The following is a 25,373-nucleotide window of genomic DNA, read 5'->3' on the forward strand; positions in this document are numbered from 1 at the left end:
GTCCATCTATACTGACCTCCATCAGGTTGCAAATTGAATGTAATATTTTTCTGCATCTAGCTCTGAAAAAATATTTGGCCTTCTAGCAGTGTGTGGGACTTGTTCCATTAGTCCATCTATACTGACCTCCATCAGGTTGCAAATTCAAAATAATTTTTTGTCTGCATCTAGCTCTGAAAAATTTTTGGCCTTCTAGCAGTGTGTGGGACTTGTTCTATTAGTCCATCTATACTGACCTCCATCAGGTTGCAAATTGAATATAATACTTTTCTGCATGTAGCTCTGAAAAAATATTTGGCCTTCTAGCAGTGTGTGGGACTTGTTCTATTAGTCCATCTATACTGACCTCCATCAGGTTGCAAATTAAAAATAATTTTTATCTGCATCTAGCTCTGAAAAAATATTTGGCCTTCTAGCAGTGTGTGGGACTTGTTCTATTAGTCCATCTATACTGACCTCCATCAGGTTGCAAACTGAATATAATTTTTTTCTGCATCTACCTCTGAAAAAAATATTTGGCCTTCTAGCAGTGTGTGGGATTCATTGTATTAGGCCATCTATACCAAGCTCCACCAGCTTTTAAATTAATAATAATTTTTAGCTGCATCTAGCCCTGAAAATAATTTTTCTTCCCAATAGTGGTAGCAATAGAAATATGGGGCGCGCTCCTGGCTTACAAAAATATACGCTTCATAACAAAAAACACCAGCCTAGCGCACTGCATTAATAAGATGGCATTATCGTCTCTCCCATTGCTAGGCCTACTACCCAGGCTAGCATTCCTGTGCCTAAAACACAATGTATGGGTCCGCGGTAGCCACTATGCTGAGGGGTCTAAAGCTGCTGCTAACGCTTTATAACAATTCAATTGGCAGATTTTCACAGAGCTCTTCCACAACGCCCACCCATCGGGACAACAGTTGCGCACCTTCCCTATGGGATCTAGTGGCGAATAGTTGATGCCATTAATCAGAGCATCAGTTGCCCCGTCGACGTGGCAAGCATACTGTAAGTCATGGGAAGAGTGGACACGACTAGTAGCAGGCAGACGGGTTGACCAATGTGAACAAGCCAGATCACAAGTCACCATAGAATTTCTCCACCAGCTAATGATGAGGGGCATATCAAGGGCGTCAGCGCAGCGGTGTCTGACCGGAGTAGCATTTCACTTCCAACTACTGAATTGGGGAGATGTGACAAAGATTCATCATCAGACAATCCATAAAAGGGTGGAAAAGGGGTCAGCCAAGTCAGGAGTGTAGACGTTCCGTCCCGTGTCCCTAAAACTGATTTCTCACATCATATCCCTAACACCATTAACATGACACTCACAATTTGAAGCAACACTACTGTCTACTGCATTTGTGATCGCCTTCTTCGGGGCGCTATGCATAAGCGAATTAGTCCCTCAATCCAAAATTACCACCAGTGGAGGCTTATTACACCAGGACGTAGTCATAGCCAATAATGCAATACGTCTACGCATACACAAATCGAAAACGGTTCCAGCGGGCAGGGGCACTTGGGTACTTCTACAACCCACAAACGGTACACTGAGTCGGGTAACAATAGTAAAAACATATCTAACCATCAGATCACAAAGTAATTTCTTCCTATCACACATTGATGGAACGCCATTATCAAGATACCAGTTCCAAGCTATATTTAATAAATGCATAACATCGGCAGGGAACCACCCCAAAGATTACGGGACACACTCATTCCGCATAGGCGCGGCCACGGAAGCAGCAAGAGCAGGACTGTCAGAACGGAAGTTCAGAGGATAGGGAGATGGTGATCCACGTGTTTGGCAAGATACATAAGACCGGACTTGTTATCCTAACGTGGTTTGTTTCTTTTACAGGTGACGCTAAGCCAACAGTGTGGGTGATAGGCCACTCGTATATATATTGGGCAGAAAAAAGGGCGAAAGTCCGCCCAGGCGGGAGGAAATTAGAGTTTCATAACACATATTTCAACTGGAGAGGTATTAGAGGCCTGCTATGGCCACAGGTACTAATGGAGGTAATCAAGGTAGGGAGAGAGGCAAGATGTCCGGTCATCTTAGTTATACAGGCCGGGGGAAACACCCTAGGTCATCACAAGAGCGCATAACTAATGGCAATAATGAAACTAGACACTGAGCGCTTCAGAGAATTTTTCACAAAACTAGCTATAGTATGGTCAGAGATTGTGCCGATAGCGGTATGGCAAGGTGAGCGAGACATAATGGCCATCGAACGGACAAGGCGGGTAATAAATATTCGGATGGCAAAATTTAGAAGAGACAGAGGTGGTGTAGTGGTACGACACCGACAACTGGAAGGAGATAAAGCAGGCCTCATACGGCCCGACGGTGTTCACTTAATGGATATTGGACTTGACATATTCCTGTCAGGACTCCAGGACGGAGTGGAACAAGCGTTAAGAGTGATGGGTGGGGGTCAGAGTCCTGCATACGAGTACTCAGGATCCTCCGTGGCCTGGAAATAGAAAGGACATGTTGGAGAGTTACACTTGTTGGCCAAGTTGCCGGAGTGGAGACCCAGGGCATGCTGCAACAAGCTGAATTATTTTAGAAATAAAATGCCTTTCTAATGGAATGAGTATAAAGAGTTAATAAAGCTGTGACCGATCCTCACCCATCCAGTTGTAAGAGTTACATTATTGTATTGTCAAGGAAAGGGGGGCGGTAGGGGGGCTGAGCGTCTGGGTTTGGTTGGGGGTCCCCACAGTCTGCCTTGGCTAGATGCATTTAAAACTTCTTATTAGATACACAGGCGGTGCAGCTTGCTTCGCAGCTGGGCTACTACGCCCAAAGTATTGCCTAGGCTAGATGCAGTTAAAAATTCTACGCTGACTAGCAGACACTGAAGATTTGGAGCAGACCTCTGAGTAAACAGCTCTTCAGACTCAACCATCTGTGTTACCCCAAGCCATAGTGTATGTAGTTTCTTACAGTTAAAAGGGGGGGGGGAGTGACCCAACCCACCTGGAATTGACGATGCCAACGTCACGTAAGACACAGCAAGGGGACTCCAAAAAGAGTCTCCATTTTTTCCCAAAATTGTGGCACAGACACCACTTAAACCTAGAACGCATACCTGGGGCCTCGCAGTACTGCCCTGTTAATTGTTTTCTATTTTCTGCAAGATTACTTTAGTTAGAATTTTGAAACTCTAGGTATTCTTCATGTATATAGTTGTTTGTCATTTGAGTTTGAGTTATTCCATGTTATTTGCACACAGGCCTAAAAGGCCCCAGGTATATGAAAGTGTAGATTTTTATGGTCATGCGTTCTAGGGTTAAGTGGCATCAATTGCCCCACAGTTGCTTAAAACGGTTGGTGAGGTGATATTACCAAATCCTCAAGCTTTTAGTCTCCCAAGGATAACACAGGGTTAGAAAAGTCCTTGCGAATCCATGATTTGTGCATCTTTATGAACGTGAGTCTGTCTACATTCTCAGTGGACAGCCGCGTGCGCTTATCTGTCAGCACACCATCAGCAGCGCTGAACACACGTTCAGAAAGAACACTGGCTGCAGGGCATGACAAGATCTCCAAGGCGTGAGTGGCGAGCTCCGGCCATTTTTCCAGATTGGAATACCAAAATGAGCAAGGGTCCAGTGACACAGTCATGGCTTCGATGTTCACTTGGAGATACTCCTGCACCATCCTCTCTAGGCATTGACTATGTGTCAGACTTCTTGTCTCCTGTGGCCTTGCAAAGGATGGTCTAAAAAAGTGGTGAAACGATTCCACAAAATTGCTGTTACCAGCAGATACTGTGTTACTGTTACGGTTTGAGTGATGAAGACTCGACAGTCCCACGGTTGGCAGAACTGTGAGATTCACTTCGTGCACCACTGGTGTTTTGTGGAAAAGCACATGTAAGATTCTGCAACAGCGTCTGCAGATACTCCTGCATGCGTCAATCCCTTTTTATGGCAGGAATTAATTCGGCAAATTTACTTTTGTACCGGGGATCTAAGAGTGTGGCAACCCAGTAGTCGGGATTACTTCGAATTCTGCAATCTGAGGGTCATGTTGCAGGTAGTGCAGCAAGAAGGCACTCATGTGTCTTGCGCATCCAGGAGGACCAAGTCCTTGTTGTGTTGGTAGCGAGGTAAGAATCATGCTTCCTTCCTCTGCCCTCTCCCCCCAACCTCGCACAACAGAAATGTGATCAAGGTCTCCCTCATCTGATGAGTCTTCCATGCCCATCGCCAGTTCATCCTCCACTTCTTCCTCGGCTCCTGCACCTTCCTCAACAGTTTGGCTGCTACCATGCGCCCAGGTTAATCCCTCTCCCCCACCCTCCCATGCCTGCCGCCTTGGTGCTGCCAACCGTCTGGACCTTGGAGATGTTATCCCTTCCGCATACGACTCCTCCTCTACTTCCTCCTCCACCTTCTCTTGTCCCACCACCTGACTCTGAATTCTGTTTAATGTGTGCTCCAGCATGTAAATCACCGGAATAGTCATGCTGATAATGGCATCGTCGTCAGCACTAAACATCTTCGTCGCCATTTCAAAACTGTGCAGAAGGGTGTGTGGCGCCCCTGAGGGTTCAGTCGCCACAGAGTTACTGCATCTCACCCAGAGGTGTGGTATCTCACCCTCAGGTAAGGAAGGCGTATGGCTCGGGACCCTAACACCTGCATCCAACACATACCCGCAGTGGGGGTAGGGCGAGATTGCTCCTAAGGGAGAGCACAGTCCCAGGTCCCTAGCTGGTGGGAGGTTCCTATGTAGTGGGTGCATAGGGGAGCAGCTTAGAGGAGCACATGACAGGGAGAGTATAAATAGGAAGCCATCTTAGAAAGAGCAAGCCAGTCAGAGGAGGAAAAGTGACAGGAGCAGAGGCTCGGCATGAGCTCTGCTCCGGAGGCGGGCCTAGCCTGGGAGGCCCAGGACTGAAGGAGAGAAGAGAGGAGTGGGAGCAGGAAGGCTCCAGGAACCGAAGGGAGCCTAGGGCTACGGGCCGTGCAGAAGGCCACCTGTACTCCCGCTGCTACCAGGAGGTAGAGGGGTCAGGCCAGATAAGGGGAACCGGTCCCTCAACTAGAGGAGAAACAGCAAGGCTCAACTAGAAACCGGAGGCTGCAGCATTTCATGTACTGCAGGCAAAAGTCCACACCAGTCTCACTAAGAAGGTAGCCACATAGGACCCAGGGGACGGAACACAAGTCGCCCGCCAAGGCCCGAGGATACCGGGTAGAAGTGTCACTGGGTGTGAGGTGCAGGGAGAAGGCCAGAGAAAGGACACACAGAAGGGGGTCCTGCTAAGTTCTCCGGAGCTATCTGGGGGTGGACTGAGCCCCTCACTGAGTACGCACAGCACGACGGGTGAGATTGCTCTGGTACCTGTAATCTGGACTGCAACAACTGTGAGTAAAGATCTTGGGACTGCATCACACGGACTCTGTGTTCATTACTGACTCCCTGCACTACAACCACCATCATCCACCCACACTGCCCTGAAGCTACACTCTTCCTGTGTTGAGTAATAATACCATTGCTGCAAAACCACCAGCTTCAGAGGACTGTTCCGCAGCGGCGGCCCCTTTGGCCGCACTCCACAGGTGGCGTAGTCGGACATTATAAAATCCATATATACAAATTACCGTTGGATTGACCGCCCTGGGTCACGGACCGGGTCACCGCCACAGTGACTACAACCCCCAGCGTCTACCGGCCCGGCTACGGGTACCCTACGGCCCAGGGGGCGCGTCAACTTCATAGGTCCCTGATCTGAGATCACTCCTGCTGTGTGATTTGCCCCACCTTTGGATCTCGTTGGCCCAGGCTATACGTCAGAACGTATTGCACCAGGGCTTGTCGGTGCTGCCACAGTCGCTGCAACATGTGCAGAGTTGAATTCCACCGTGTCGGCACATCGCATTTCAGCCGGTGAACTGGCAGGCCCAACGACTTCTGTAGAGATGTAAGTCGTTGAGCTGCGGGATGCGAATGGCGGAAGTGAGCACACAGCGACCGTGCCCTCTGCAGAAGGCCATCTAGTCCGGGATAGTGGGCTAAAAATTTATGGACAACCAGGTTCAACACGTGAGCCATACAAGGCACGTGTGTGACATTGCCCCGGCGAAGGGCCGCACCCAGGTTTGCAGCATTGTCGCACATGGCCTTCCCTGTTTGCAGGTCCAGTGGAGACAACCATTCATGAAACTGGGTCTCCAGAACTGACCACAACTCCTCAGATGTGTGACTCACATTTCCCAGACATTTCAAAGTAAACACTGATGCCGTTGAGCCCTGCTGCCAGCATAGGAAGGAGGTGTGCAGGATTCCTTCTGCGCAGTTAGAAAGCAGGTGGCATTACCAGACAGGCTTTGGGTGCAGGTGGAGGACCGAGAGGAGGTTGAGGAGGCAGAAGCAGTGGAGGAACTTCGAGATAAAGAGGATTGACGCAAAACTCGTGGGGACGGTAAGACTTGGACAGCAGCCCCTTGTCCTGCTGTCACCATAGTTACCCAGTGCCCAGTCAGCGACATGTAACGCCCCTGTCCATGCCTACTCGTCCAAGTGTCTGTGGTGAAATGCACCCTGTCACACACAGAGTTTCTCAAAGAAGCGGTGATGTTGTGTGCGACATGCTGGTGGAGCGCAGGCACACCTATCTTTGAGAAGTAGTGCCGACTGGGCATCTGGTACTGGGGAACTGCGACGGACATAAGGTCTCGAAAATCCACTGTGTCCTCCAGGCGGAAAGGCAGCATTTCTGTAGCCAGCAGCTTGCAGATGGTGAAATTCAATCTCTTAGCTTTCTCATGGCTAGGAGGAAATGGTCTTTTACTTGTCCACATCTGAGGGACCGAGGGCTGGCTGTTGTGCTTTGACGGGGTTGAGTAGGGTGTCCCCGGCAAACTGCCGGTCTGTGAGGAAGATGCAGGCGGACTTGTTAGGTTGCCTTGATCCAAAGATGATGCCCTCGATGTCAGAGAGCGCTCAACACCAGCAGGTGTTTCCACTTCCCAATGAACTGACGACCTGCCAATCACACTGGCTGTTGCAGGTAAAGATGTGGCAGGTCTGCATCCAAAAACATGTGTGACTGCTGTCCCCCCAGTCACAGAGGATGAAGAGGCCGCGGATACACAAGATGGGGCAGACGGTGGTTGGCCCAGCCTGCTAGGCCGCATTGTAGCACAGTGAGCTTCCCACTGCAACTTATGCTTCATATCCATGTGACGGTACATGCATGAAGTACTCAAACTATGGATTTTTTGACCTCTACTTAGCTTTTGGTGATAAATATTACAGATAAAATGAGTTGGGTCATCCTTATCGATCTGAATAAATGCCCAGGCTATGCAAGGCTTAGAGCCCATGCGACCTGAAGAGCCACTACGACTTGTGGTCAGAGGCAGAGTTGTGGTTGAGGATGCAGTTGTTGACGTGCTTCCAGTACTCCGTCTCTGTCCAGGAAGGCGCAACCTAACCTCGTCGTCAATAGCATCTGTGACGCCCCGCTGCGCTTGGTATCACAGATCCTAGAAGAGTGTATTGATGGAATCCTCCACAAGAGGCCCCCATAAACATTCACACATCTCCACCTTCCACCTCAGACCAGCAGAGGGAGCCCGTTAGGGATATAAATAGGGAAGGTGGAGCTAGGCAGTTCAGTTCCTCTGAAGAGTTCCTGCAGTAGAGAAGCCTAAGAGAGGTCAGTCTGCAGTGGAGCTCAGTCTAGTCTAGAGAACTCAGTTAATAGTTCAGCAGTGGAGCACGAGGCTCCTGCTAGCTAGATTCAGGGAGCCCAGATAGAGCTTAAGGTGTGCCGGCGCCATAAGATCGGTGAAGCGCGGCAAGCTGCCGTTAGTGTGTATAGCCTAGCGAGGGCCCGAGTAGGCTGAAGGCAAGTGGCGAGTTAGTACATAAGGGGCAGAGGAGCTTAACCAGCTCACCCCGAAGCATTTACCGGACACCGGATCCGAGCTTACCGGGTTCTCTATGACCCAGTAAGGCATAACCGGAATCCCTGGAGAACTACAAGTCCCAGGATCGCTAAGGTGCTGATACGTAACAGAGCCAGGAGACGCTTAGGCCCCGCATACTGGGAGCGTGAACTCCAAGAGAAGGCCCTACTACTAGGTCAGCCAGCGCAGGACAGAGACAAAGTTAGACCTAGCTCCAGGCAGGTCAGAAACTTTCTACGCAGAGGCAAGAAACAGGAGGCCCTACACCCGCTCATTGGGGAGGATCCTGATATGCACGCTTCACCCTACAGTGCTCCAGGATGTGCCTGAATTTCCTCCAGTAAAAGGTACTGAAGTGACTACCGTGTCCGTTCCTGTTCTTGCTCTGACCCAGCTGGGTCTCGCCTGTCCTGCATTCCCCCTGCATATGCTGCCCTGAGACCTAGCTCCACCTGTGGGGAGCTATACCATCAAGCTGCCTTATCACGGGCCTCAGTGGACTGCTGCAGCGCTGGTGCTTCTCACCAGATACCACAGGTGGCGTCACAAACTCTTATAAAATTAACATTTATCCACCCTTTTAAAGAGTGATCCCAGGGTACGGGCCAGGGAGACGACCACCGCGACATCCCCAGGGCCAGGCAAAGGCCCGGGTGACCTAATCGACTGGCTGACTGTGGGTTGACAGTAAGTGGGATCTCCAACCTTGTCATCATCACCCTGTGTGTTATCACACCCGTCGTCCTCAAAACCAACCTCTTCCTGCCCTGACCAAAAAGTCAAGTTGTCGCTCCAATCAGGTATTTGAGTCTCATCATCGTCTTCATCATTGTCTCCACCAACAGGAGTTACAGTGTGGGAACGAGGGTCTACATTATGCTCAGAACCTTCTTCATCTGGTCCTGGATCCGACTTATAAAGATTCTGGGCATCAGTGCAGATCATTTACTCATCTGGATTAACAGAAGCTCTGGAGCAGACCTCCGTTTCCCAGGCTATAGTATGAGTAAACAGCTCTGCAGACTCAACCATCTGTGTTACCCCATACTCAGACGGGCAGCTGGAGACTTGGGAGCTGTGAGGAAGCAAGTGCAATTGGGGTGACACCTCTGAGGACTGGAGTATTTGTGATGTTGAAGTTGAGGTGGAGGAGAGCCCACTTGAAGGAGCACTTGATATCCGCTGAAGCACCTGCTGTTTTTGTGCCTCATCTGGAATTTGTAGTGATGGGCGTGTCCGTAACAAAGGGATCTTATCACATTGTCCACGAAAAGAAGTCAACATGTTAGTTTGGCTGGAAGATGGTCTTTCTTCTGCAGATGTTACTCCCCCCCCACCGCGGGGGGGCTCGACCCACCAGCGGACAGGCACCAGTATTGGGAGAGGGGGGCTGGCCGTCAGGGTCCACCGCGGCTCTGGCACAAACCCGGCGACACGGAGGTGGCACGGGCAGGAACGGACTGGCCGTGTTGGCTTCTCACTGTTTGGATTTTAGAAGGGTATGACATGCCTATATCTGTGTCTCCCCCTCCTTTTACTCCTCCACCTCTTTTCTTTTCGCATGACTATATGTACTTGTCACTTTTCCATGTGTTATCTGGAATGAAGACTAGAGGGGTACAACTACTGTGCATTATGCCACCCCATAATATAATCTCAGGAGTAGGAACAGTATGGCATTACTGTGTGAAGGCCTAGTCATGGCATTGCCCATGTGGTCTCCAGATGAAGAAGAAAAGCTGGAATGAAGCAATAGAGGCTGGAATGGAGGTCTCTTCTTTTCAGCGATGAGTCCTGCTTTAATCTTTGACACAATGATAGATAGACATTAGTCTGAAAACCATGTGGGCAACGCTATGAAAAGTCCTTCATGAGAGAACATCACATTGGTCCTAATCCCGGGATTATGGTGTAGTTTTGGTATAATGCATGGTAGCTGAACCTCTCAAGTCTTCATTCCTATTGCTCTAACCGCTCAGCATTACATTAATTTGGTTGTGGAACCAGTGGTATGGCCATTTCTACAAAGTGTCCCAGGAGCTGTTTTTCAAAGCTAGGCTACATATTGCTCATGTTACTGTGAGCAGTCTGCGTGGCGTAAATATGCTACCATGGCCTGCGGTGTCTCCAGATTTGCCTCTTGTCAAGCACATCTGGGAAGTTATTGGTCGACAATAGCAAATACCAGCAGTGGATCTGGATAATTTATTTGCTCTAAATCATTGTTTGTCGAAAACACTTTCACTTATGTTAACTCTGTAGGTAATTTGCTTTCAACAATAATGTAAATTGTTTATGTGAGGGAATAAGGGTAGCCATAAACAATTCAAACAGAAAAAACGGTAAATAATTTCAATATATTATCCCTTCAGTTTTGACAGAAGGGATAATAATTGTACGGGTCTTTCTCTGACTGTAGGAATATCTGGCAACATAACTGTCTTCTTTTCTACATTCCTCATGTCACAGGGATGCCGTGACAGAGTGGGGCCAGAAGATCGAGACGTCTAGTTACTGATACATCTGCACTGGTTACAACTGCTTCACCTTCCTTCAGGTTTAGGTTTCTCTTGCTCTGTCCTTGCAAAGGTTAAACAGTCCTGTTTGTCTCCTGAAATTCGCCGTCCTCAGTTGTCTCAGTTGTTCTGAGTTCATCACTTCCCTTTGGTTTAAATCTCCTTCAAGCTTCTGTTTTGCCAGTTATAGCTTGCAACTACTTGGTTTAGAACTGGAGGAATGAGCCTCTAACGGAGCAGGTGTTTGGAGTTGTTTCAGAAGATTTCTGCGTTTAGTTGGTTATGTGTCTCCCAGTCTCTATTCCCATTTGGTTTGCCTCACCTGCCCCTTCCCTATTTCCCACTCAATTGTTTGAGACTATTTTTGATTGATTGTGGTTTTATTTTATCCATCTGTTTCCCCTCTGTGTCTTTACAAAAGAGCAGGACTAGCTTTCCTGCTGTCCTACTCACTAATAAGGGTGGTACTTAGGGTAAGAAAGGGATTGGAACGTGATTGCCACACGGAGTAAAAGAACACATCTAAGGACGCTAGGGAGCTCAGGGTGGCGCAGGGCAAGTACCAGGGGTGCCTCCTTGTATCCTTCCCTAATGGCAGAGCTTCCTCCCTTCCTGTCTCACCATGCACTGTCTTGCTTTTGGGTAGAAGTGTGACACCTCGACACTGTAGCGGTGTAGTGAGAACACTGCAAGGCAGGATTCAAGTACAGCACAGCAGACAAGAAGGCAGAAACAAAACACCAGCTTTATTATGTACAAAGGAATTATATGCCAGGACATGAGAATAACAGTATTTTCAATGACAATATCAATAACTTGAATATAGGAAGAAATAGCTGAAGTGAGTAAGAGAACTATGCTCCAGCTATGGCAATGAAAGCTCAATACAAACAGTACAAATCAAGTTTCACAAACTACTCTAGGCTAATTCTGTTTCCGACTTTCTGCTAAACGAGCCACACTGCTACACGTCCTAACTAAAGAAAACTACACTTAACCCTAACACAGTTCACCACCGGTGAGTCACTCATAATTGTGAAGGTCAGGAACAGAAAGACATCTGCTGCTTGTTTCAGAAGCCGCTGTGCCAAATCAGTCACACTTGAATCCTTCCTCCTGTATCTTGGATCTTGTTCCCTCTGCCGGTAGGCAAAACTTGTTTCACTTTCAATGTGGAGAAATGGCTGCCACTCTGTGTTGTCTGTACCTCAGGTCACCAATCCTCAGAGAAGCTGTTTTACTGAAGGGATGAACTCCTCTGCTTCTGGACACAGTCCTGTCAACAAATCTTGCACTAGTCCGTACTCTTGCCTTTCCAGGGAATAATCAGTTCCTCTTTAAGTCTCTCCTTATTAGGGAACCGGCAGAAATATCCCTGTTACCTCAGACACACAGGAGGTCTCTCTGCTTTCTGGTTCATCTTCCTCTCTTAGCACACACCAAAAACAACAGGAGGGGGAGGCAACTAGTCCAAAAGCAAAACTCAGAGGAGAGCATGATCTCTTAAAGCCGTAGTGTCATTCAATGTTCCATAAGGGCTCACCCCCTACAACACTAAAATTGCAACACCAAGAAGGAAAAGTTGTGGAATTATGCATATCACAGAATCAGTAATGCATTCAACACGGCAGAACATTAATCAAACAACCCAGAGACAAATTGTTTCCAAGGCACGAGAAAGATGATTCTTTTCCTGTATTCATGAAAATCCATCATAAAAGCAACGTTTCGGCCAGCAAGCGAGCTTTTTCAAGCATAAACAAAATGGCAGATGAAGCCATATATGGTTTATGTGGAGGCCACACACACTACTGAGCATCATTTCCTAGTCTTGAGACATTTCCACTGAAGTTGGATCAACCTGTAATTTGATTTTCCACTTTGATTTTGAGTATATTTAATTCTAGAATGTGGTATTTTAGTGTTCCCATTATTTTTTGAGAAGTGCATATGTATATAATGTATATATAGATCTCTCTCTCTCGCTCTCTCTCTCTCTCTCTATATATATATATATATATATATATCTATATATATATATATATACAGTATAGACCAAAAGTTTGGACACACCTTCTCATTTAATGATTTTTCTGTATTTTCATGACTATGAAAATTGTACATTCACACTGAAGGCATCAAAACTATGAGTTAACACATGTGGAATTATATACTTAACAAAAAAGTGTGAAACAACTGAAAATATGTCTTATATTCTAGGTTCTTCAAAGTAGCCACCTTTTGCTTTGATAACTGCTTTGCACACTCTTGGCATTCTCTTGATGAGCTTCAAGAGGTAGTCACCAGAAATGGTCTTCCAACAATCTGGAAGGAGTTCCCAGATATGCTTAGCACTTGTTGGCCCTTTTGCCTTCACTCTGCGGTCCAGCTCACCCCAAACCATCTCGATTGGGCTCAGGTCTGGTGACTGTGGAGGCCAGGTCATCTGGCATAGCACCCCATCACTCTCCCTCTTGGTCAAATAGCCCTTACACAGCCTGGAGGTGTGTTTGGGGTCATTGTCCTGTTGAAAAATAAATGATGGTCCAACTAAACGCAAACCGGATGGAATAGCATGCCGCTGCAAAATACTGTGGTAGCCATGCTGGTTCAGTATGCCTTCAATTTTGAATAAATCCCCAACAGTGTCACCAGCAAAGCACCCCCACACCATCACACCTCCTCCTCCATGTTTCACGGTGGGAACCAGGCACGTAGAGTCCATCCGTTCACCTTTTCTGCGTCGCACAAAGACACGGTGGTTGGAACCAAAGATCTCAAATTTGGACTCATCAGACCAAAGCACAGATTTCCACTGGTCTAATGTCCATTCCTTGTGTTCTTTAGCCCAAACAAGTCTCTTCTGCTTGTTGCCTGTCCTTAGCAGTGGTTTCCTAGCAGCTATTTTACCATGAAGGCCTGCTGCATAAAGTCTCCTCTTAACAGTTGTTGAAGAGATGTGACTGCTGCTAGAACTCTGTGTGGCATTGACCTGGTCTCTGATCTGAGCTGCTGTTAACCTGGGATTTCTGAGGCTGGTGACTCAGATAAACTTATCCTCAGAAGTAGAGGTGACTCTTGGTCTTCCTTTCCTGGGGCGGTCCTCATGTGAGCCAGTTTCTTTGTAGCGCTTGATGGGTTTTGCAACTGCACTTGGGGACACTTTCAAAGTTTTCACAATTTTTCGAACTGACTGACCTTCATTTCTTAAAGTAATGATGGCCACTCATTTTTCTTTACTTAGAATTTGTATTATGGCAAGAAAAAAGCAGCTAACAGTCTATTCAGTAGGACTGTCAGCTGTGTATCCACCAGACTTCTGCACAACACAACTGATGGTCCCAACTCCATTTATAAGACAAGAAATCCCACTTATTAAACCTGACAGGGCACACCTGTGAAGTGAAAACCATTTCCGGTGACTACCTCTTGAAGCTCATCAAGAGAATGCCAAGAGTGTGCAAAGCAGTCATCAAAGCAAAAGGTGGCTACTTTGAAGAACCTAGAATATAAAACATATTTTCAGTTGTTTCACAGTTTTTTGTTAAGTATATAATTCCACATGTGTTAATTCATAGTTTTGATGCCTTCAGTGTGAATGTACAATTTTGATATTCATGAAAATACAGAAAAATCTTTAAATGAGAAGGTGTGTCCAAACTTTTGGTCTGTACTGTATATAGCTCTGGCCAAAATTAAGAGACCACTGCACAGTTTTCTAAAAATCACCATCTCTACATGTCTGACAGCTATTCCATTCCAGTGTCAGTTGAATTCCAACCAAAGTACACCTCATTCTACTTAATGTGCTTCTGATTAGGTGATCACCTGATCCAAATCTTATGTAACGAGGGAAAGTATAAAAAACACTGCTGTGGTCTTCACAATCCTCTTGCAATAGGACAAGCTGGATGGCAAAACAAGTGCTAGGAATAGCCCAAAAGTAATTTGAATGAAAAAATAACTTTTCACCATGCCAAAGGAGTTTAAAAGAAAAGTCTTAAGTGAGGAAAAGAAGGGCTAAATTCTGGCTTTACTAGCAGAGGGATACAGTGAGTGTCATGTTGCCTCCATCCATAAAATTTCGAAGACAGCAGTCCATTACTACAAGGTCAAGCAGCAGACATTGGGGACAACAAAGCTACAGCCCGGCAGAGGGCGAAAGCGACTCTCCACTGACCGGGATGAGCGTCATCTTATTCGAATGTCACTCAGCAACCGCAGGATGACATCAAGTGACCTACAAAAGGAATGGCAAATGGCAGCTGGGGTGAAGTGCATGGCAAGAACAGTTCGTAACAGGCTCCTAGAGGCAGGCCTCAAGTCATGTAAAGCTAGAAAAAAGCCTTTCATCAATGAGAAGCAAAGGAGAGCAGGGCTGAAGTTTGCCAAAGACCATAAGGATTTGACCAAAGAGGACTGGAGTAAGGTAATCTTCGCTGATGAGTCTAATTTTCAGCTTTGCCCAACACCTGGTTGTCTAATGGTTAGACGGAGACCTGGAGAGGCATACAAGCCACAGTGTCTTGCACCCACTGTGAAATTTTGTGGAGGATCAGTGATGATCTGGGGATGCTTCAGCAAGGCTGGAATTGGGCAGGTTAATCTTTGCGAAGGACGTATGAATCAAGCAGCATACAAGGTTATCCTTGAAAAACACTTGCTTCTGTGACGCCCAGCTGCGCGTGGTATCACAGATCCTAGAAGAGTGCATTGATGGATTCCTCCACAAGAGGCCCCCATAAACATTCACACATCTCCACCTTCCACCTCAGACCAGCAGAGGGAGCCCGTTAGGGATATAAATAGGGAAGGTGGAGCTAGGCAGTCAGTTAGTCTGGAGTTGACAGAGAGTCAGTCTGTTGAGAGAGTTCCTGCAGTAAACGTACCTGAGAGGAGTCAGCTGCAGTCGAGCTCAGTCCAGACTCAGTTGTAGCTCAGAATAGGAAGCTTTAGGTGTGCCGGCGCCATAAGATCGGTGAAGAGCGGCAAGCTGCCGTTAGTATGAGTACCCTAGTGTGGGCCCGAGCGTGGCCGAAGGCGAGTGAAGAGTTAGTACGTAGGGGGCAGAGGAGCTTATCCGCTCACCCCGAAGCATTTACCGGACACCGGGTCCGAGCTTACCGGGATCTCTACAACCCAGTAAGGCATAACCGGAATCCCTGGAGAACTACAGGTCCCAGGTTCATCAGAGAGCTGATAGGTAACAGAGCCAGGAGACACATAGGCCCCGTAAGCTGGAAGCGTGCACTCCAAGAAAAGGCCCTACCATAATGTCAGCCGGTGCAGGACAGAGATAAAGTTAGGCCTAGCTCCAGGCAGGTCAGAAACTTACTAGGCAGAGGCAAGAAACAGAAGGCCCTACACCCGCTCATTGGGGAGGATCTTGATATGCACCCTTCACCCTACAGTGCTCTGGAATGTGCCTGAATTTCCGTCAGTAAAAGGTACTGAAGTGACTACCGTGTCCATCCCCGTTCTTGCTCTGACCCGGCTGGGTCTCGCCTGTCCTGCATCTCCCCTCTCCGTACGCTGCCCTGAGGCCCAGCTCCGCCTGTGGGGAGCTATATCATCGAGCTGACTTGTCACCGGCCTCAGTGGACTGCCGCAGTGCTGGTGATTCTCACCAGAAACCACAGGTGGCATCACGAACTTTCATAAAATTAACAAACAATCCCTTTTTTAAAGCTGACCCCAGGGTACAGGCCCAGGAGCCGACCACCGCGACATCCCCAAAGGCCAGGCAAAGGCCCGGGTACCGAGTCACCCCCATCCCCTGGGCTAATCACTTCCTTCTGCTCAGGCAATGTTCCCCAACTCTGAGGACTGTTTTTTTTCCAGCAGGACAATGCCCCATGCCACACAGCTAGGTCAATCAATGTGTGGATGAAGGAGCACCACATCAAGACCCTGTCATGGCCAGCCCAATTCTCCAGACCTGAACCCCATAGAAAACCTCTGGAATGTAATCAAGAGGAAGATGGATAGTCACAAGCCATCAAACAAAGAAGAACTGCTTACATTTTTGTGCCAGGAGTGGCATAAGGTCACCCAAAAGCAGTATGAAAGACTGGTGGAAAGCATGCCAAGATGCATGAAAGCTATGATTAAAAATCATGGTTATTCCACCAAATATTGATTCCTGAACTCTTCCTGAGTTAAAACATGAGTATTGTTGCTTCTAAATGAATAAGAACTTGTTCTCTTTGCATTATTTGAGGTCTGAAAGCACTGTTTCTTTTTTATTATTTTGACAATTTCTCATTTGCTGCAAATAAATACACAATTTTTAGCTTTGAATTTCAGAGACATGTTGTCAGTAGTTTATAGAATAAAACAACAATGTACATTTTACTCAAAAATATACCTACAGAAAAATATATATATACAGTGGGGAAAATAAGTATTTGATACACTGACAATTTTGCAAGTTTTGCCACCTACAAAGAATGGAGAGGTCTGTAATTTTTATCGTAAGGTACACTTCAACTATGAGGGACAGAATCTTAAAAAAAATCCAGGAAATAACATTGTATGATTTTGCATAATTAATTTGCATTTTATTGCATGAAACAAGTGTTTGATACAATAGAAAACAGAACTTAATATTTGGTAAAGAAACCTTGTTTGCAAATACAGAGGTCAGATGTTTCCTGTAGTTCTTGACCAAGTTTGCACACACTGCAGTAGGGATTTTGGCCCATGCCTCTATACAGATCATCTTCAGATCTTTCCGGTTTTGGGTCTGTCGCTGGGCAACATTGAGTTTCGGATCTCTCCCAAGGTTTTCTATTGGGTTCAGGTCTGGAGACTGGCTAGGCCACTGCAGAACCTTGAAATGGTTCTTATAGAGCCACTCTTTAGTTGTCCTGGCTGTGTGTTTCAGGTCATTGTCATGCTTGAAGACCAAGCCACGACCCATCTTCAATGCTCTTACTGAGGGAAGTAGGTTGTTGGCCAAAATCTTGTGATACATGACCTCATGCATCCTCCCTTAAATGTGGTTCAGTCATCTTGTACCCTTTGCAGAAGAGCACCCCCAAAGTATGATGCTTCCCCCACCATGCTTCACGGTTGGAATAGTGTTTTTGGGGTTGTACTCATCCTTCTTCTTCCTCCAAACACGGCAAGTGGAGTTGATACCTAAACATTCTATTTTGGTCTCACCTGACCACATAACCTTCTTTCATTCTTCCTCTGGATCATCCAGATGGTCATTGGCGAACTTCAAACTGGCCTGGACATGTGCTGCCGTGAGCAGGGGGACCTTGCGTGCCCTGCAGGATTTTTTTCTTTTAAACCTTGTTTTTATTGAAAATAAAGTTTTCATACATTAATTATTGCGAATATAACTTGAAATATACATGACTAGGTTGTTATAAGATTGTAAATAGCAGAATGTACATTCCAAGCATGGTTACATCAAGTTAAAAGACAAACCAAAAACTGCCCTGCAGGATTATATTCCATGACGCCGTAGTGTGTTACTAATGGTAATATTTGAGACTGTGGTCCCAGCTCTCTCCAGGTCATTGACCAGGTCCTCCCGTGTAGTTCTGGGCTGATTCCTGACCTTTCTCAAAATCATCCTTACCCCACGAGGCAAGATCTTACATGGAGCTCCAGACCAAAGAAGATTGACAGTTATTTTGTATTTTTTCCATTTTCTAATACTTGTGCCAACAGTTGTTGCTTTCTCACCAAGCTACTTGCCTATTGTTCTGTAGCCCATTCCAGCCTTCTGCAGGTCTACAATTTTGTCCCCGAAGTCGTTAGACAGTTCTTTGGTCTTGGCCATGGTGGAGAAGCTGGAGTGTGATTTATTGAATGTGTGGACAGGTGTCTTTTTTTACAAGTAACGAGTTCAAACAGGTGCAATTAATACAGGTAATGAGTGCAGTTTAGGATGGCTTCTTAAAGAAAAACTAACAGGTCTGTGAGAGTCAGAATTCTTGCTGGATGGTAGGTGATCAAATACTTATTTCATTCAATAAAATGCAATTTAACTATTTAAAAATCATACAATGTGATTTTCTAGTTTTTATTTTAAGATCGTGTCTCTCACAGTTGAAGTGTACCTACAATAAAAATTACAGACCTCTCCATTCTTTGTAGAAAAATCGAGTGTATCAAATAATTTTTTTCCCCACAGTATACATACACACTACCGTTCAAACGTTTGGGGTCACCCAGACAATTTTGTGTTTTCCATGAAAATTCATACTTTTAATTATCAAATGAGTTGCAAAATGAATAGAAAATATTGTCCAGACATTGACAGGGTTAGAAATAATGATTTTTATTTGACAGAATAATTTTCTCCTTCAAACTTTGCTTTCGTCAAAGAATGCTCCCTTTGCAGCAATTACAGCATTGCAGACCTTTGGCATTCTAGCTGTTAATTTGCTGAGGTAATCTTGAGAAATTTCACCCCATGCTTCCTGAAGCCCCTTCCACAAGTTGGATTGGCTTGATGGGCACTTTTTGCGTACCATACGGTCAAGCTGCTCCCACAACAGCTCAATGGGGTTGACAGATGGTGTCAGGCACTCTTCCAGCATCTTTTCAGTTGTTCTGCATCTCACAAATGTTCTTCTGTATGATCCAAACACCTCAAAATTTGATTTATCTGACAATAAAACTTTTTTCCAATCTTCCTCTGTCCAATGTCTGTGTTCTTTTGCCCATATTAATCTTTTCCTTTTATTAGCCAGTCTCAGATATGGCTTTTTCTTTGCCACTTTGCCCTGAAGGCCAGCATCCTGGAGTCGCCTCTTCACTGTAGACGTTGACACTGGCATTTTGCGTGTACTGTTTAATGAAGCTGCCAGTTGAGGAGCTGTGAGGCGTCAATTTCTCAAACTAGAGACTCTAATGTACTTGTCTTGTTGCTCAGTTGTGCAGCGGGGCCTCCCACTTCTCTTTCTACTCTGGTTAGAGCCTGTTTGTGCTCTCCTCTGAAGGGAGTAGTACACACCGTTGTAGGAAATCTTCAGTTTTTTGGCAATCTCTCGCATGGAGAGAGTTTCATAGAGCAAACAAATGTAATGCTCCAGATTCTCAACTAGCTCAAAGGAAGGTCAATTTTATAGCTTCTCAAATCAGCCAAACAGTTTCCAGCTGGGCTAACATACTTGTGCAAGGGTTTTCTAGGGTTTTCTAAACATCCATTAGCCTTCTTACACAGTTAGAAAACACAATGTACCATTAAACACTGGAGTGGTGGTTGTTGGAAATGGGCCTCTATACACCTATGTAGATATTGCAATAAAAACAAGACGTTTGCAGCTAGAATATACATTGTTAATGTGGTAAATGACTAGAGTGTATTTCTGATTCATTTAATGCTAGCTTCATTGAAAAAAAAGTGCTTTTCTTTCAAAAATAATGACATTTCTAAATGACCCCAAACTTTTGAATGGTAGTGTACATATATATATAAATACAGTATATATATACTGTACAGACCAAAAGTTTGGACACACCTTCTCATTTAAAGATTTTTTCTGTATTTTCATGACTATGAAAATTGTACATTCACACTGAAGGCATCAAAACTATGAATTAACACATGAGGAATTATATACTTAATAAAAAAGTGTGAAACAACTGAAAATATGACGTATATTCTAGGTTCTTCAAAGTAGCCACCTTTTGCTTTGATGACTGCTTTGCACACTCTTGGCATTCTCTTGATGAGCTTCATAGGTAGTCACCGGAAATGGTTTTCTCTTCACAGGTGTGCCCTGTCAGGTTTAATAAGTGGGATTTCTTGCCTTATAAATGGGCTTGGGACCATCAGTTGTGTTGTGTAGAAGTCTGGTGGATACACAGCTGATAGTCCTACTGAATAGACTGTTAGAATTTGTATTATGGCAAGAAAAAGCAGCTAAGTAAAGAAAAATGAGTGGCCATCATTACTTTAAGAAATGAAGGTCAGTCTGTCTGAAAAATTGGGAAAACTTTGAAAATGTCCCCAAGGGCAGTTGCAAAAACCATCAAGGGCTACAAAGAAACTGGCTCACATGAGGACCGCCCCAGGAAGGGAAGACCTCTGCTTCTGAGGATCAATTTATCCAAGTCACCAGCCTCAGAAATCGTAGGTTAACAGCAGCTCAGATTAGAGATCAGGTCAATGCCACACAGAGTTCTAGCAGCAGACACATCTCTACAACAACTGTTAAGAGGAGACTTTGTGCAGCAGCCTTCATGGTAAAATAGCTGCTAGGAAACCACTACTAAGGACAGGCAACAAGCAGAAGAGACTTGTTTGGGCTAAAGAACACAAGGAATGGACATTAGACCAGTGGAAATCTGTGCTTTGGTCTGATGAGTCCAAATTTGAGATCTTTGGTTCTAACCACCGTGTCTTTGTGCGACGCAGAAAAGGTGAATGGATGGACTCTACATGCCTGGTTCCCACCGTGAAGCATGGAGGAGGAGGTGTGATGGTCGGGGGGAGCTTTGCTGGTGACACTGTTGGGGATTTATTCAAAATTGAAGGTATACTTAACCAGCATGGCTACTACAGCATCTTGCAGTGGCATGCTATACCATCCGGTTTGCGTTTAGTTGGACCATCATTTATTTTTCAACAGGACAATGACCCCAAACACACCTCCAGGCTGTGTAAGGGCTATTTGACCAAGCAGGAGAGTGACGGGGTGCTACGCCAGATGACCTAGCCTCCACAGTCACCAGACCTGAACCCAATCGAGATGGTTTGGGGTGAGCTGGACCGCAGAATGAAGGCAAAAGGGCCAACAAGTGCAAAGTATCTCTGGGAACTCCTTCAAGATTGTTGGAAGACCATTTCTGGTCACTAGCTCTTGAAGCTCATCAAGAGAATGCGAAGCGTGTGCAAAGCAGTCATCAAAGCAAAAGGTGGCTACTTTGAAGAACCTAGAATATAAGACATATTTTCAGTTGTTTCACACTTTTTTATTAAGTATATAATTCCTCATGTGTTAATTCATAGTTTTGATGCCTTCAGTGTGAATGTACAATTTTCATAGTCATGAAAATACAGAAAAAATCTTTAAATGAGAAGGTGTGTCCAAACTTTTGGTCTGTACAGTATATATATACTGTATTTATATATATATGTACACATGTGTTATTTCATAGTTTTGATGCCTTCAGTGTGAATGTACAATTTTCATAGTCATGAAAATACAGAAAAATCTTTAAATGAGAAGGTGTGTCCAAACTTTTGGTCTGTACTGTATACATAAATATATGAAAGAGCACTGCCAAAAAAACTTTTAAAACATTGCATTAGATTTATCATTTGTTCACTCATTTTGCATCTTTTTAATTATTAAAAAAATAAACTATAAATACTTTTAAACCATTTACACTTTTCACACCACTTTTACACTTTAAAACTATTTACACTATTTTTCAAACATTCTTACTTTGTTGCATTTTTTCCTCAATTGCCTAAAATTTTTGCACAGTACTGTACATGTCAGAGGTGTAAGTGGTATTCATAACTACTGTCATGTAGCACAACCGGGTATTTATTTCAGACTTTTCTTACAACAGGTAAATAATCTTTCTAAAAATTGTACCTTTCTTGTCTCCAGTAAATCCCATTTTTTCATAAATAGGAATTCGTGGACGATCTGCTACCTCTTCAGACCTGTTGATCAGAGCTTCTTTATTCACTTCAAATCCATTGAGCACCACCGTTTTTGTCCAGAAGTACTGCAGACTAAATACATTCCCAAACTGTTTTCTCAGCTGTTAAAATTGAATAAAATATGTATTTGTGCAGGAAACAACTAATGTTTTCAAGTAAGTAAATCAATTAAGAATGCGGAAATCACAACTTGGCCATAGATAGATTTTAAATATACAGTTAGGTCCAGAATTATTTGGACAGTGAAACAAGTTTTGGCATTTTAGTTGTTTACAAAAACATATTCAAGATACAGTTATATAATCAATATCGGCTTAAAGTACAGAATCTCAGCTTTAATTTGAGGGTATTCACATCCTAATTGGGAATTACAGCTTTTTAATATGTAGCTGCCTCTTTTTAAAGGGACCAAAAATCATTGGACAATTATTTCAAAAGCTCTTTCATGGGAAGCATGGGATATTCTCTCGTTAATCCATCATCAATTAAGCAGATAAAAGGTCTGGAGCTGCTTCCAGGTGTTTCATTTGCATTTGGAAGCTGTTGCGGTGAACCCACAACATGCAGTCAATGGAAGAGAAACAGACCATCATTAGGAAAAAAAAAAGAAATCCATCAGAGAGATAGCAGAAACGTTAGGAGTGGTCAAATCAACAGTTTGGTACATTCTGCAAAAAAGGAGCGCACTGAGAGCTAAAGAATTCAAAAAGGCCTGGACATTCACAAAAGCCAACAGTGGCAAATGAGCACAGAATGCTCCCATAGTGAAGCAAAACCCCTTCACAACATCTATCCAAGTGAAGAATACTCTTCAGTAAGTGTTTCAGTATCTAAGTCTACCATAAAGAGAAGACTTCATTAGAGCAAATATAGAGGGTTCACCACAAGATGCAAACCATTAATCAGCCTTAAAAATAGAAAGGCCAGATTAGATTTTGCCAAAAAATATCTAAACTAAGGTCAACCTGTACAAAAATCATGGGAAGAAGTATGGAGAAAGATTGGAATGGCTTGTGATCCAAGGCACACCACATCCTCTGTAAAACATAGTGGAGGCAGTATGATGGCATGGGCATGCATGGCTTCCAATGGCCCTGCGTCAATAAGTGTTTATTGATGATGTGACCGAAGACAGAAGCAGCCGGATGAATTCTGAATTGTACAGGGCTATACTGTCTAGTGAGATTCAACCGAATGCAGCAAGGTTGATTAGGCGGAACGAAAAGAGAAGGGGCGTACATACACTGGTAACCCATCAAAGAAATAAGGCAATACTTGCAAAATGCAAAATTTATTAGAATGCATTTTATTGGTACATACAAAAGAGCACTGAGTAATCTTAAAACAAATAAAACAAAAAAGTTGTGGAAATACTTTTTGTAAAAAGGACAACAGTCTCCAAGACAGAATAGAAGAGGAGACAGTTACAATCTCCCTGTTATGCAAAAATAAAGCACACAAGTATGCATAAATTAGGGTTGTTAGTAGTGATTAGCGAGCACTAAAATGCTCGGGTGCTCGAAGCTCGGGTCGAGCACATTGGAATACTCGGGTGCTCGACCAGAGCAACCAGCCCAATGTAAGTCTATGGGAAACTCAAGCATTTTTCTGGTGGTCCCCCCCGGCGGTCTGCAGAAGGTCAAAAATTGCCCAAATCGATGGGAACGGTGCTCAATTAAACTTCAGACAGGCAGAATATATAGGCAGGCAGGGTATATAGGAGGGTGCATGAAAAACATAGCAGGGCACTTGGAACACACTAGTGCCCTCCGATTTTCATGCACCCGTCTCTTTAAAAAAGCCGGCCGGCAATTCATCAGCAGCATTCACCGATACCCGACAATTTAGAAAAGAAAGAATAGAGCATCACACATAGATTAGATAGATAGAAACATGTCAGTCATATATATAATAACTACACTGACAGTGTTGGTTACTGTACTTGTTATTTAGTGTTAAAATAAAGGATTTATTAAAAAAAAAATAATAGGGTTTTTGACTCTTTAAAAAAGCCGTCCAGCTTGCCATGCCGCAGAAACTGAGAAGCGCAGGCATGCTTGCGCTCCTCAGTGTCTGGCTGTGACGGCATCCAGATGAGCCAAGTTCATGTCCAATGTACTCAGCTCACCTCATGCACGTCACATGCGATGAGATAATTCTCCTACGCTCACTGCAAGCACAGGAGAATTATCCCACTCTGTCAGTGACGTGCATGAGGTGAGCTGAGTTCATTGCCTGTGCTTCTCAGTTTCTGCGGGATGACAGGCTGGATGGCAGCGTTCTGCTGCGCTCCAGCCTGTCATGTGATTGTAGCAGAGCTGGAGCCGTCCTGGGAACCATGGAAAGGTAAGGATGAGGTTGGTTTATTATTTTATTTTTATTGCAGGAGATCGTTGGCTTCAGCTGGAATGGGCGTGATGGTAAGTATGGTTTAATTTAGAACATTAAAGAATTGTGTGTTTATTTCAATTAAAGGACTTTATTCTGGGTGTTTGTGTTTTTTTTAACTTTGACTATGGGGTTAGTAATGGGGGTGTCTTATAGACGCCTCTCCATTACTAACCTGGGCTTGATGTCAGCTGGCATTATAAGCTGACATCAACCCCAGCCCTATTACCCCACTGCCACTGCTACAGGGCAGTGGGAAGAGCGAGGCTAAGTGCCAGAATTGGCACATCCTGTTGATGCGCCATTTCTGGGGCAGCTGACGGATGGTGTTTCTAGCCTGGGAGGGGGCCAATATTCATGGCACCCTTCCTGGGCTATTAATATCAGCTCCCAGCTGTCTGCCTAGCCTTTGCTAGCTATTAAAATAGGAGGGACCCCACGTCATTTTTTTGGGGGGTCAACCATTTTAATAGCAGGTAAAGGCTAGGTATTCAGATGGGGGCTGATATTACTAGCTTGGGAAGCTTTGTGGGTATTACCCCCTTCCCAGGCTTCAAACATCTGCCCCAGCCGTCTGCTTAACCTCCGCTAGAGACTAAAATTACGGGGAACCCTACGCTAATTTTTTTTTAATAAATCCTTATTTTAACACTAAATGACAAGTACAGTAACCAACACTGTCTCTGTACTTATTATATATGTGACTGACATGTTTCTATCTATCTAATCTATGTGTGATGCTCTATTCTTTCTGTTCTAAATTGTCGGGTACCGGTGTATGCCGCTGATGAATTGCCGGCTTTTCATGTTTCACTGTGAGCACTGTTCCCATCGATTTTGGCAAACACTGTAATGCCACAACCACCATGGCTGTGACATTAAAG

The 25,373-nt window shown here is 44.8% G+C and overlaps 1 protein-coding gene across 2 annotated transcripts in view; it reads right to left on the reverse strand.

Moving 5' to 3' along the window:
* LOC141157212 (cytochrome P450 2D15-like) overlaps window positions 1-25,373 on the reverse strand; it is a 267,789-nt gene that overhangs the window by 173,771 nt on the left and 68,645 nt on the right. For both annotated transcript variants that reach the window (XM_073644201.1, XM_073644202.1), the window contains exon 2: window positions 22,031-22,202. In XM_073644201.1, the coding sequence (XP_073500302.1) occupies window positions 22,031-22,202 (172 nt within the window). The remainder of the gene's footprint in view (window positions 1-22,030; window positions 22,203-25,373) is intronic.

Source organism: Phyllobates terribilis, unplaced genomic scaffold (assembly GCF_046119375.1).
Source record: "Phyllobates terribilis strain yellow unplaced genomic scaffold, ASM4611937v1 Scaffold_8__6_contigs__length_399053987, whole genome shotgun sequence".
Lineage (NCBI taxonomy): Eukaryota > Metazoa > Chordata > Amphibia > Anura > Dendrobatidae > Phyllobates > Phyllobates terribilis.